Source organism: Pholcus phalangioides, unplaced genomic scaffold (assembly GCF_987345545.1).
Source record: "Pholcus phalangioides strain wild (caught in Gottingen) unplaced genomic scaffold, Ppha-v1.0 ptg000007l_1, whole genome shotgun sequence".
NCBI lineage: Eukaryota > Metazoa > Arthropoda > Arachnida > Araneae > Pholcidae > Pholcus > Pholcus phalangioides.
Genome location: NW_028301600.1, coordinates 48176716 through 48192165, shown reverse-complemented (window position 1 = coordinate 48192165; position 15450 = coordinate 48176716). Strand labels below are relative to the sequence as shown.

At 32.3% G+C, this 15450-nt stretch overlaps 1 protein-coding gene across 3 annotated transcripts in view; it reads left to right on the top strand.

Moving 5' to 3' along the window:
* The window catches only part of LOC149085401 (sodium/calcium exchanger 3-like), a 106351-nt gene that overhangs the window by 78641 nt on the left and 12260 nt on the right, over positions 1 to 15450 (top strand). For all 3 annotated transcript variants that reach the window (XM_089233399.1, XM_089233400.1, XM_089233401.1), the window contains exons 3-5: positions 10856 to 10947; positions 13889 to 14037; positions 14768 to 14867. In XM_089233399.1, coding sequence (XP_089089525.1) covers positions 10856 to 10947; positions 13889 to 14037; positions 14768 to 14867 — 341 coding nt within the window. The remainder of the gene's footprint in view (positions 1 to 10855; positions 10948 to 13888; positions 14038 to 14767; positions 14868 to 15450) is intronic.

Below are 15450 nucleotides of genomic sequence, written 5' to 3'. Positions count from 1 at the left end.
GAAGAGACTGCTTCTTTGAATATGTTTTCTTTGGAAGAGAGTTGGTATCGAGGAGATATGATCGAAGTTTTAGGATTTTCAATGAGATGGTTACGATTTATCACGTTTATATCAACGACGCTTGTGTGATAATTTTCAGCATTTATCAGATTCATCAACGATGCTTACGTATTTTGCATAATCGTCGGTAAAAGTGATAAATTTAAAGAAATTTATCAAACTTACCAAAATGGTCGATGATTATGCGTAATAACCGGATTTATAACATTCACCTTGACATATATATTGCTGTAAACGTGATAAATCCGGTGATTATGCATCATCGCAGATGCGCAAAAGAGGGATTTTACTGTATTTTTTTCTTCATCACGCTGGCATTACTCATAATTTATGTTCAGATGTTTATTTATTTATTTTTTATCAATGAGTCGAGAAACCAACTAATAAGCCAACCACTATAGCAATAATACAGTATATAGGTATATTCTGAACGTTCACTAAATATTTTTTATTCGCCCGTTAGTTCATCGCTGTGAATATTTACTTCGTTGATAGTACGCAAAATCATTGTGGATTTATATAGAATTCTTTTATTTAAAACAATTGATGTGATTTGACTACAATTTTTAATTTGGGATGATGAAAATACCACGTGATTTCATTTCGAACATATTTTTAATTTGGTGGAGGAAGAATTTGAAATTATAGAACTGCTGAATGGAGTTAAACATTTTCTTTTTATGAGCAACTTGTTTCCTAGACAAGAAGCAAAGAATTTCAAGTTTAAAAAAAAAATGCATTAGAATGCAAGTGATTTTTTTGTAATTGATTATTTAGATCACAGTTTATTGTGAATAACTAACACAATTCAATTTCGCTTCACTTCAACTTTTTTTAAATACGTCGTCATATTTTGCTGTCCTCAATTGAGGACAGTTTTTTTGAGAGAGGGAGAGAGAGAAAGGCGTTTATTTGTATGAATAAAATACATACAATGACATAACAGAAACGACACAACACATAAACTACACACAAACTGAATACGAGGGTATGATCTCCCAAGGGACCCATGTCCGTCCAGGACAGATCCATGAAAATAACACCAAAATTCTTTCTCGTGGCAACACATCGTTTTATATACACACGTATGTGTGTACACGTGCACACACTTGTCATACTTCCTGCTGATGTATTCAAAATATCTCTTGGAATATTCTTAATTGATGTATTTTCAAAAAAATATCCCAATATCGAAATGGAATTCGAAGTGCAGGCATAAATGGGTTAACAGAAATAAAATTTTTAAACAATTGATGGATTAACCGATCCGATTAATAGATTAATCGGACCAGCCCTATTTTTACTTTCAAATTTTATACGATTATAGGGGGGTATTCACCGATATGGTTTAAACTGTAGTAACTGTATTTTTGGATAGGAGATCGACACGGATTGGTTAAATTCAGGTTTTTATGACCCTATGACTATGACGAAAATGTACGTCGATTTGACTGAAAGCTTCATGAAGAGGAAGTTGGAGGAATAATAGAAGTTTCGGTATTCTCAGTCATTTATGAAACTAAATATGACGCCTAAAGTATTGGCAACCGAAAGCAATTGCTTCGATTGATCCTACAGGATATATTGGAATTGCACTTGATGGTTGGGAAATTCACCGCAACGTCATTCATAGGCTAAGGTTTCTTGATCGAAGGAACTGATCGAAATTCAGTGATCTCGTGAGATGATCGTCGTCTCGTGTTTATTCCCTCGTGATTATTTGGTCGATAAATGGTGGATGTGGGTTAGTATTACCTCCACGTATACAGTTCCAAGATGAGGCACCGCAATCTACTGTTCTAAATTTACTCAACTGCCTAATGACCATAACAGAGAGGGGTTTTGTAATTACAATAACTATTACAAAACTACGTGGAAAGAGATCGAAATCGCGGATATAGTCAAAATACATGAATATGGTGTAAAATATTTTCTATTCTAAAATATTTCAAAGTTTGAAATATCTCATAATTTGCTTCACTATAGATTTCTATTTTCGTAATGCATATTTTACTTGAGTTTTGTAAATATGGAAATTTACGTATCGTCTACGTGCATTAAATACATAAACTTTTTTTTCTCAATTTTTCATCTCAGTGGGGAGAAAGAAAGTTCCTTGGTTTTTTTTTTTGTTTACCCTTTAACCGGCACAGCAAAAATCACTAAACCCCCATTAAAATGACATATCTTTTTTTTATGAAAGAAGCATTCTTCCGATTTTCAGTAGGTGCGAATTAAGGAGACATATGAAAATATGTTCCGTTGAGAAATCACTTCGACTAAATATCCAGGCTTTGTCATTTTTTAAATAAAAGTATTTTAATAAAGCGAGACATCTCGTCAATGCCGGTGAGAGGGTTAAAAAATATTTGGAGGCAAATTTTATAGAAGACTTATGCATGAAAGAGTTCTAGCAGATTTTTATACACTGAAGTGCAAGAAATACTGGTACAGACGAGCGTTTGCAAATAAAAGAGAAATTCAACCAATTAAAGTAACTCGATGCTGTCCTCAGCGGATATATAGGACAACAGGTAACTACGGAAGCTGTTAGATTGGTTTTTGCTGCTAAATTGTCAGGTTATCACGGTTCAAGTGCGCTCGTCAGATGGGTCACAGCATTTCCAAGGTAAAGATAAAATATAGATATTTGAGAGAGTGTGTGTGGTTGCCTTGAGAGAATCATGGTGTGAATTGTCTTCAGAATACTTTCACACATAAGTGGAGTCCGTGCCACGTCGTGCTGCAGTTCTGAGTGCTCGAGAGGGCCTACACGATATTAGGTGGATGTACCAGTTTTTTGGCACTTCAATACTTTGGCAATTCTTTTTCAAAACCATAAAATCTGCAAAAACATATTGTCTCAATACGACACTGTAGCTGCCAACTACCATACCATCACATATAACTAGAAACTTTAAAATAAGTCTCCCAAACATTTTTATTCGACTTTTTGATTGCATAATATTCCAGGATGGAATAGCAACCATTTTTAATATGGACATTTCTCTATCGTCAATCATTTGGCTGTTATATCATTCATTTTTTAAACTTAGTTTTGACAAGTACATCGACAGTCCGACAGACTTTGCATACCTTTAATAATGGTGTCACGGTTTAGCTGGTTGTCTAAAAACATTTCGACGTTTTAGGCATGCATTCACCTTTGCAAGTGATACATAAAAAATTCCTAACCCCGAATTTCCTGCACGATATTCTTTAACATCTTGAGACGCTTTTATTCCCCATCAATCTTCATGCCCTACGTTCATCTTTATCCAGCGTTATATTTTCCATGCTCCACCATCATTCTGTTGCTCCATTTATTTTGACGTCCCTTGATCTCTGCATTCATACGATCCACAATTTTGCTTTCCTTCCTATGTCATGAAGAAAATTTTTTTCTCTTATAAATATCGTATTTTCTTTCGATGTGGTTGTTTGTTATTGATTTGATATTTTTCTTTTTGTTTCGTCGGAAATGATGTTGGGATCACGAAACATTAACTACTCTATTTTTATGGTTCAGCTAATGATAACAGGTCACTTTATGTTATTCAGAACTGGCAAAACCCGTTACGATGGAAAGAACAAGCTAACAGGACTATCTTTCCAAATATACATCCAAAATGAAATACGTATAAATAAATAAAAATATGCTGATTATATACAGGATGGGAAAAAAGTCCGTAGAAACTTCTTTCAAAATGAATAAAAATCGGAAAAATAACCGAAATCAAGAACGGTTTGCAGGGTTAGCATCGCAATCTTGCGCTCAGAGCATTAGGCGATGGTCGAAACAATTCCGAGACACTGGTTGTCTGTGTAAAGGGAAATCCCCTGGCCGTCCCTGCATGTGAAACGAAAATTGTGGAGCGCATCCCACAGTGTTTCGCACGTAGTCCACAGAAATCCACTCGCAGTGGATGCAAACATGCTCGCAAAAGTTTAGGACAAATTTGACTACCATATAGACATATGCCGTGCATCCCAAGGTGGACATATTGAGCACCACTATTTTGGTTTGTAAAAAAAAAATTATGATTAGCCATGTTATATAAAATTAACCTTAAGTGTTTATGTTCAATATTTTTCGTAATATACGTATTTCAAATCGGGTGATTCTTTTTGAAACACACTGTATATGTATACAGACAAGACCCGGACTCTGTCCCTTGAGGGATATAAGCCCTTTACCCTATTGGGTTGTATATATACATACAGGGTGATTCAGAAAAAATGAGAAAAACTTTAAGAGGTGATAGTGCACACCAATACAAACAATTGTCATTAAAGAATGCATGGTCTAACATGAAACGCAAACACACTAGCGCGTTTCGAAAACGTTAAAACGGCATTCTTGTTTAAATTTATCGGGAGAAAAAGAACATCATGCATGCAAATTTAGCCTGGGGAAGAAGAAAAAACCGTATGCAAATCTGCGTCACAGTAAAAAGCGCGGTCGCCAGCCCATGAAGTTATTCCAGCGTACAACCGTTCTAACAGTTGTAACGTATTTGGTAATTGTTTGTATTGGTAAGTACTGTCACCTCTCAAATTTCTCCCTATCTTTCCTGAATCACCCTGTATATAATATATATATATATATATATATATATATATGTTAAAAAATGAAAAACTGAAAACAAATTATGTGAACAACTGGAAATTGAAAGCAATATATATGAACATTGAAAATTTCAAAAATTTTAGAATGAAATTAATTGAAAAATTCAAAAATGAAAAGAGGCGTAACCAAATGTCTAGGGCTCTCATCGGGGGGGGGGGGGGGGAGACAACTCCCTAATATTTGCTTAATGCAGAACGTTTCTCAGAGCATCCCTTGGCCTCCAAAGCCTAAATAGATGCTCGATCCCCCGACGTTCTGCTGTAATACCATTGAATTAAAAAATATTAAAAAAATCAAAGGAAAATAGCTAAAACGAATGTTTTTTTGTCAAGTTTAAAATAAAAGCAAAGTTGCAGTCAATATATAAAAATAGATGCAGAAGATGCAAGTACATACCATGTGCAAGGCCTAGCAATGCCGGTCAGATTTAAAGTGAACAGTTATAGTTATTGGTGGGAGGAGGAAGTAAGTCCAAGGTGTGAGGAGGAAACCTGTTGCCTATCAGGATTTTTTTTAGATTAGTTAATGCATTTTGAAAGTCGTTGGAATTATTACAGATATGTTTGATGCGAGATAGTTGAGAAAATACAATATTTTTGAAAACCTTGTTGCTGATATTTGAATTGTGATTGGTTAGAAAATTGACTTTGAAATTAAAGTCTTTTCTTTTGTCGTGGATGCCAGTTAAGATCATATTGTTAGCAATGTTTATTTTTAAGTCAAGGAAATTAGCTTGATTATTGTTGCGATTCGTTTTTTTTTAAGATTTACTGTGCCAGGATAAACTTGTTGACTGATTTCATGAAAGTTGTTATAGTTGAAGATTATTAAATCATCAATGTATCTGAAACCAGTAATATTAAGAGAAATTAAATTTTTGTTTTCAAAGTAATGCAAGAAAATATTTGCAAAAGAAGTCCCCATAGGAATTCCTGTGGTTTATTTATATAAACATATACCATTAAATAAATAGTTCTCAAAAATACAAAATTTTGCAAGATTCAACCATTCGTTTTTTTCCATTTTCATTCATTATTCATAGTTGTTGTAGAGAAATTCACGATGTTAAGAATCTCGTTATGTGGAATGCTAGTGAAAATATTTTGAAACTCAAAAGTCTCAATGGATTTAATTTTATCTGTTTTGGAGAAGTTAGATTTGCTGTTGTCAATTTCTTTAAGAATATTGCGAAGCAATTTGAAGAATTTAAAACCAATTTTATGATTGCAGCTATTCGTGTTTCATGTCACAAATCTGAATTTAATTGGAACTTGGTGAAATTTGACAGTAGCAAATAGATATGGAAATTTGAGATTATTATTTGCAATTTTTAATTTTTTTAAATTTGCCAAGTTTTTTTTATTGATTTTTTTGATAGGTCTGTCAATTGAAGTGTAGGTATTGTTGAGAGAATACTCGTTGATAAGTAATTCTTTATAAAACACTTTGCAAATAATAGCAAAATTATTTGTAGCTTTATTCACAACCGAAATTATACATTTTTCTCTGAGTTGCTTGATTTCTTGTAGAAGTTTCTTATCCTCGACGAAATTATTATTATATGAATTTTTTTATTATTGAAAAATGTCTTTATATCTTTGAGTATGTAAAATTTTCATTCCATGAAGTCTTCCATAGGCCATACATATTTTCGAGATTCTTTTGAGATGAATTGATTAATTTCATTAGAGATAGTACTGAAAATTCGAATTTTCGAAATTTTCTTACTTTATCTGAATTTTGTGCCAAGACTCATGATGTTACGTAGATATTCAGATTCAATGATAGACAAATCTTCTGTATAATATGTTTATGTTTTTTGTCCATGTATGTGGTCCATAAATTTCTTCGTTACAAAAACAATTTTATTTTTCTATCTCATTGAGATTTTTACTGAAGAAGTTGTAATTGCAAACAGTACTTTTGATAGGGTTTATGAATTTATATTCTATTATCGGTGTGCAGGTTTTGTTCAGAGGAGAAATATCTTTATGTTTATGAAGAATGGAAGGCAGTTTCAGTTTGTCAAAAGTTCTATCGATAAATTGTTTTCAGTTTTTCATATATAAACAATGAAACTTTAACAATGTTTTTTCATTACACCACATATTACAGCTGCCTATGGCGCTGGTATTGGTGAGTTTTGACAAAAATTAATTTTACATATAATGTACATTTTTCTATATATATACACACACACATCCAGGGTGAATCCGACCTACTCTGCCAAACGAAAAGGGGTGTTAGACGAGCCTAAGTGGATTATGAAACACCACAACCAACCCTGTCCTATCTCAAACCGTTTTCGAGTTATGGTGAATAATCGACTATGAAAAAAATATGAGTCAAGTCTAAAAATATTTGCATTTGTAAAGTTTCTAAGAGATCTACGAACGTGAAGGTTCTAAGAACGGAAAAAATGCTATAAGATTATATCATTTTTATTGAAATATCTGAATTTATTGGCGAGCTATAAGCATTGAAAGATTTTCAAAGTTCAAAATCCAATTGTCGCCAAAATATTTCACTGCCAATTACGCAAATACCCTTCTGACTATAATCGGTCAGAATTACCAAAAATGTGCATTGCACCAGCTTTCGAAAGAGACTACAATAAACCATATCGGTGTTCTGATTCAGGAGAAATTTAGCCTTTTGTTCGTAATACATCACTGAAATCAATGTTTGTCGAAGTAGATATTCGACGAAAATTCGGAATTGACAGTTACAGGTTTTGGCGACAATTTGATTTTGCAGAAAAAATCATATAAGATGACATTACAGGATCATCGACATCTGTAGGATATCTGTATTTAAAGGCGAGCTTCAATCTCTGAGATATTTGGTGAAGTGAAAAATCAAATTGTTGTCAAAACCTACTAAAATTACTTCGACTAATTGCAGATTGCAGTCATGTATTGCGAACAAAGCGCTGAATTTCTCTTGAATCAGAACACCGATATGGTTTATTGTAGGTTCTCTCGAAAGCTGGTACACTGCACAAGTTTTTGGTAAATTTTACTGATTGTAGCCAGAAGGGTATTTGCGTAATTGGTGATGAAACTTTTTTTCGACAACTCGATTTTCAACTTTGCCAATCTTTCATCGCTGGTAGCTCACTGATAAATCCAAATATTTCAATGAAAATGATATCATCTGTTAGGAATTTTTCCGTTCTTCCTAAATATGTGCTTAGTTTTCGTGTAGACTTCTTAGTTTTCTCTAACTTTACAAATGCAAGAAAGATATATATATATATAGACTTGACACATATTTTTTTCATAATCGATTATCCACCATAACCTGAAAACGGTTTGAGCGAACAGGGTTGGTGGGGTGTTTCATGATCCTCTTGGGATCGTCTATCACCCCCTTTCGTTTGGCAGAATATGTCGGTGAATCTAACATATTCTGCCTATATATAGACAACAACTAATCAAAATATGATTATATCATTTTCTAGTATATACAAAATGGTATAATCATGTATTATGAAACGCTTTATCGTATTTTTGCTATGAAATAATCATTCGAAGAAGAAACGTGATAATAATCAATACTCCAATATCGTTTTGGTCAATTTCACTTTCTGTTGCTATAAAAATTTGTTGCTTTTTTCGGGGGAGAGCAGTAGTTTTAGACTTTTCGCCTTCTGTTGTTATTTGCATTAAGATCCATATCCTAAGTCCAGCGTCTTCGTGAAATGGCAAGTAATTGTTTAGTCACTTCGTGAAGTACGAAGGTTTTTAACAGCTGGCTTATGCGAATATAAGTATATTTAGGAAAGAGAGAAAACTCAACTACCCTTGCGAGGAATCGAACCCACGCCCTATCACTTGCTGGGTGAGTGAACTAGACCACTAGACTACAAAGGCAACGAATATTTGAGTCTTGCCTTAGAGCTCGTGTGCACTGAACGGGACCATATAATTGGCCACTAAAGGCTATTCTCTACTTCGTGAAGTAGCCAGTATCTGAAATGCACCTTCGCACACTGCCTATCGCTAGGCAGTGTGCGAAGTGATCGGCCATTTCGAAGACTTCGAACTTTGACCATAACATATTCACTTTTTATTGTTCAGAAAGTTTAATGTTACAATATCTTGATTCTATTTGGCACATATTCATTATACGTATTCATCTTGGGTGACCATATTTCATCGAAACAAATACGAGACATTAGGATAGTCAGTTCGAGATAAATAAGAAGCAACTCCAACTGCTGCTGAAACTGCCGAAGCATGATATAACGGTCATAAAAATTCGCCATCACTGGGAGAAGTAAAAGCCAAACTTATTTTAAATTCAAATTTACTGCAGAACAAAATCATTGAATAAATCTGTAATGATTAGAATGTGTTTGATTTTAAGAAAAGGTGAAGTCATATTTTTAGTTATAAAGAGTTATGAAAATTATTTTTATATACAATTTAAGTGAAGATAATAAATTCCAATAAGATTCGTTGAAAAAAACAGGATATCTTTAGCAAAAATGTCAGAATAGCGGAATAAATGCAGAAAATACGGAAAAGTCCCGCAAAATATGGGTCAGATGCAACGCAATAAAAATTGACACAATACAAATTCAACAAAAAATGAACCGTAAAATGTATCTTATTTAAAATGCTGTAAAAAAACATTACGCTTTTCCTATGTTTGGTGCACTGATTCGCAGCTCATTTCATTCAGTGAACAAAATAAAAACGAGTCAAAACACCTAATAAACTTTGGTGAAAATAACGAGCAAAAATGAATAAAAAATGGATTGTTTAACAAAAGATGAATAAAAATCTGGAAGAAAAATATAATTGAAACTTCAATTACAGGGGGATATACGTTTCGTAATTTCACTACCTTTCCTTTGAAACTTTGTACAAAGGTAACAAAGTATGCGCCGGAAGCGGTAATGAAAGGAAAAATGATCGTGGCTATTAATTTTGGGAACAAATTCGCCCTAATAGTTCTGTAACACATTCCAATGCTTTGACGCGTGCATTAAAACAGTTAACGGTTGTAAACGATCTTCTTTCGTTTGGAATAACACCGTCTCTTATCTACGATTCTCCAGCATTCATTTCGTTAATAGCTTTCGTGGCGTTATCTATACTTTACTTCAGATGAATAATATCAAATGATTTGTCATTTAGATTACAATGTTAATTCACAATATAATAAACTTTGTTGCAAAAATCGAAAGATTATGGAAAGTGTTTCCAGCTGTATTATAAGTTTTTTCTTTTAACCTTTTCCGATACCGTTTAAGTTTAGTGCCCCGGAACGATATTAATGCGAGTGATTAACGATTTTAATTTAAATTTTAACTAAATCAGAGGGTTTATTACCAATGTTCTTTTAATTAGCATTTTTCACTTCAAAACAAACTTTCAAGGGATTCAGCCTTTTCTGATATCAGTCACATGAGAAATATTGGTCTTTGCCAATTTAATTAGAAAAAAAAATATGGTTATGAGATTGGTTGGATAACTGATCTGTTTGTGTGATATTTACGAAAAATGAGTTAAAATTTTCATTTCGTATTTTATATATTTCTATTTTTATAAGGTTTATTATACAATTTCTAAATTACAGACACAATAAATAGCATAAAGTAGTCTCACAGTATATTTTTGTGTATGTGGAGCCGAAAACTTGCGTCATCACCCCATTAACGTACCATCTGTGATTCCAGATATTTCTTTTTATACATCGGACGCTTAGCTCATAAAAATGAAGATTATTTGACTGTCTTATTTATCCTTAGGGAACTCACTAGCTTTAACCGTTCTTTTGCAGTCATCACCAACGTGACGCTTATACCACTTGAGGGTAAATCCTCAAGAGCTTAAACGTTGCTTCCATTTCATCATCAGCAAACATGGCGAAACAGCATGTCTATTTTCCCCTATAATAAAAAGGAAAAACTTTTTCTCCTCGGCAAAGTTATTTATTTTCGCAGTGCCGTGTGTCAATTCCCGAAAGAAAATCTAAAAAATCTCACTCAAAGAAGCTGTCAAGTCAATTGCCAGAAATAAACGAGAGAATAATAATAAAAGTTTTAATGGAGGCATTCAATTAATTTTTTGTTTTGTTACAGTACTCATAAGAAAATTCAAATTTTTATGCATTTCAAAAAGTTTCATTGTTCGTAATTGAATTTTATTCCAGAAAAGAAATTCCATTAGGCATTATCGATAATGAAAGCTACGAGAAAGAAACCGTATTCTACGTTGAACTTGGAAAACCAAAACTCGAGGAAGGTAAGATTCTTAAAAAAAAGAGTCATACAATAATAAAAAACATCCATTTAATTATGAATTATATTTTATTTAGGCCTATTCAGTTTTACAAAGATAAAAAAAAGTAGTTGCCGCTAGCATTCAGATTAATATGATATTTTTGTGTTAATTAATTATTCTTTTAGGAGATTCTCGAATATCTTTCATCAGCCACGTTTAAGCACTTACCATTGATTAAGAAAATCTTTTGTTGCTTAGAGAGATTTTTGTACTATAATTAGTGGTATTTACCTCATACTAATCAATTCGAAAAAAAATCAATTTTGTTATTGTTTTGTTTTAACTTAGCAGGTGAAATCACCATCGTGTAAATTCTATTTCAGATCACCAATGATAGCAGCTTTGAGGTGTTAATTAAGGGTAAAATATACAGTTTGCCTTGATTTTAAAGTTATCTATAAGATCAAATCTTCCTTATATATAGCAAATTTGATTAGTTTTTACCTTGAATTTTATTTTCGATTCCCTCAATTCAGGTGCAATTTTATAAATCTCTGAACACGTAAAATTTCAACTCTCGAAAAATGACACCAACACGGAATCAACTCTCTCTAGATACGAAAGTACTGTACTTACATAGCAGTATTTTGTACTGAAATGACACTAAAAGACGTGCTTCCTAAAATATCAAAAAAAATTGAGAAAAGAAATTAGTATAATAGGATTTTCGACCATGCACTTGCCATGTATATTCAAATATACAAGGGACCTATATGGTTAAATACTATCGAAAGACTATGAGGACGAAATTTAAAAAAAATTCCACACAAACATTAAAGAGTCTAGAAGGAAGGGTTATAATCTTTTAAGGAGAGCATTGAGAGTTTTATGTAGATGAAAGTAGTTTCCTTTAAAACTTATTTTTTTTCTCAGAAATAAGAATTTCCCGCTTAAAATAAAAGGGATTTCTCTCTCCGTAATAAGAAACCTTTACTTCTTATCAATGTCCACGATGAAACCCTTTCTCTCTGTTTCGAAACCTCCGCTTAAATTTCCTTATATATATATACATACAGTATTATCGTTTCCGCTTTTCATCAAATAAACGAAATGTCGATCCTTTTTCTTACGTGAATGAAACTGCCAGCCAATCCCTTCGATCGATAAAATTTGCAAGTCAAAATAGAATCAGTTTAAAGCGTATCCATGCTTTTAGCTTCTCTCTCCAATTTTTACCATGAAAAAATTCACTTAGTTTAAATTTTTTTTTTTATCTTTTAAACTTTTTTTTCGCAATCGTGGAATAGAATCTTTCGAGATTTGTTCTCGCTCAACTTATGAGGAGACAGATGTTTAAAGTGCCCTAAACACTGTATGATCTATATCCCATTAATGAAACGCTGTTCTTAAAATGAGATTTATGTTCATAATTCACTGGCTTCTTCATCTTTTCCTGCCGCTTGAAAAATACTTCTTGTAGGAGGAACAAAAAAACGTCCTATTTTGTGCACGTAAATGGCTTATTTTGGTTTAGAAATTATCCTGTGGATCCACGCAGCTTTTAGGATGCTTTTGAAGTTCAAGTCGTTGAAAACGGAGGAGAAGCATATTTAGAAGCTTGATAAGAAATTTTTAACTGAAGATGCCGTTCTATTTTTTTTTACTTGATACTCCTTTCCGCATGTTTTCGGCATCTGCTTTAATCGTATATATGTGTTTTCTAGATTTTTTTTTTTTTATCGTGTTTCTGATTAAATATTCTTATAGGAGAATGGAATTCTCGTTGAAATAACTGAAGAATCTCAAATTTAATGAAAAATTGTTCCGCTTAATTGTTCCTTGTTTCTATATCGTGGAACTCGTTTAAAGTCAAATTTTATTATCATTTTTTTTTATAAATGTTTAAAATTTATTAATAAGTGTGTGCTCAAACAAGCTTTCAACTTTCAAAAAAATGAGACAAACTATCAAAAATTTTGGATGTGGAATTATGCAGGTTGTTTCACCAAAAATTTTCAAAAGAAATAAAACTTAATAAATCATTTCGAAATTCAAGTAAAATGGGAAAAATTATCAACTAAAAAAGAAAATTTGGTTGAGGTTATTGAACCTCTCAAAAATTATTAATAGTGGAAATATAGGACCACACCCCATTCAAAAAAGGCAATAAGTAAAATTAAGTTTTTTTATACCGAAAGAAATCAACCTGGTAAAACTTTAATGGAAATTCGTTGGGATATCAATGCCTAAAATGCTTGAATTTTTGCCACTTTTTGATGTCTTAAATTTCAATCACAGATGTCTCAACGATTTTTCATTAAATTGCAAGAGGGTGAATTGTTTTTGGTATAATTAGCGAGAGGAGCAAATTTTTTACTAATTGAGGAGAATATTTTTTGATTTAGTGCCATATATAAAACTTTTAATCTTTGTATTCGACTATTACAGAACAATTTTACCCTCTTTACTGATCATTCGACATACTTTATAAGAATTTTAAAATGAATCGTTTTTTTTTCTTTCTGACACTCTTGATGCGACTCCGTGCAAAAAGTGTAAATTTTTTTTTAAATTTATATACCCTTGTACCATTTTGGAATCAATGCCGTTATCATATTCAGTAAAGGTTCTATTTTTCTGCTATATTTAGTTTCAGAAATAGAATGGTGAATCTGTTGAATGAAAGAGAGAGAAAGATCCTTCCTCTTGTAATAAACCTAGCTAATAACATTTATTATCATTTTTATGACTGTACCAAGATAATATCAAAGTTCTATGGTTTACTTACACTTGCGTATATATTAGCTTAAATGTAAGTTCCGTAGAGAAGACGGGTGTTATTCTCCTGATTTAACTATTTCTTGTTTCTCTAATTTTCTATTGTGTTGGAAAAATATCCATCAATTATCATAATTGGCACATTAAGTGAGGAGCTATTTTATGATGGACATTATTTTCATAGATTATGTACGTCAACAATCTGGTCAAGATATCGGTGATGAAGATGAGGCTGCTCTTTCGGAAGATGAAAAAATCGCTCTTTTGGGTAAACCTAAACTTGGCGAACAATCAAAGGTCAGGATTAGAATAAAGGAAAGTAGGGAATTCAAGGTAAGTAAGGTTTCGCAATTTAAAATTTGATATTATCTATATATATGAAAATGATATGAAAATATTATACATAGTTGAATAAGAAATATTATAAATTTTATTAAATTCTCGATATTTTCCAAGTTAATCAGGTTCTTAAAAATTGGTGAGCATCTACAATAGATGTCTTATACTTAAGAAAAATGAGTGTTATTATTTTAATAATGTATAAATGTATAATGTATCTATAATAATTTATAATCTAAAAATATATCATTTACAAAATGTTTTTTTCGAATGTTTTAAAATTTAATCTGAAAAGATCAGTTTGATTTTGTGAATCACAATTTTTGGAAACCTATATTTAGCATTTGAACTGACGTTCCTTCAATCTCTATCCATTATCTCAGTATTTAACTAGAATAAAGCAAATGCTTGCCTATCGATCGACATTGCTTAATGTATTCTACCAGACTTTTTTTTTTCATTTCGTTGGTTTCCTCTTTTGTAAAGCTGATGAGAAAGCTTATTACCGAGGTCTTCCATTGATTAAACTATGGCAGTTCCGAACCATGATAGAAGAGAGCAATTCAAGCAAACTATGTATAAGTTGGAATAGGAAAAGAAAATATAGCGTAAAGAACAAAAAAATGCTACTATTTTCTAAAGCTGTTAATTTTCTCTAATACTTCTGGTTTATGTTTTTTCAAAAATTCGATCGATAAAAGTTTATGGTATAACTTAATTCCAGAACACGGTTGACAAATTGTTCCAGCGTGCAAATGTGACGTTATCAATCGGAACTTCATCCTGGAGGGAACAATTCATGGCAGCTATCACAGTTAGCGCGGGTAAGAGCTGTTTATTACAAATTTTCACGAGAATCTATTTCACGCGGTTCTCCCAATAAATTATACCGGAATGATAACCATGAAGTACATAGAATAAAACACTATCTCTCGCCTATCAACTCACCATCCTCTGTTGAATATTTTCCCGTTTTTATATGAAGCCACTGTATCGTTTTTATTTTAAGTTATGTTTATAATGGAGTCATACAGGGTGTCCTGTAAGTCCTAATTCGGCCTTTATCTGACAAAAAGTTCGTCAAAGAGGTATGGTTCTAATTTAAAAAATGCTCAAAATGTGTTAAGAAATCACTCTGTACCAATATGTAGAAGAAAAATATAGTGTTCCATAAAGTAAAAATCTAAAGTTTTATATGGTGCGCCTGTTCTCTGACTTTCAATTAAAAAGTTCTTGCTCCTGTCTCTCTTTAGTTCAACAAAAACTCCATGTTTCTAAGTGTCATATTCAGAGATATTCGAATCAAAAATCAGTGAAAAATTTTGAATAACACCATTAATGAGGGAAAGAAGAGTCATCCGTTGGTTTATGCTGTTCTTTCCCAACTTTTCTCCGATTTTTGAATTC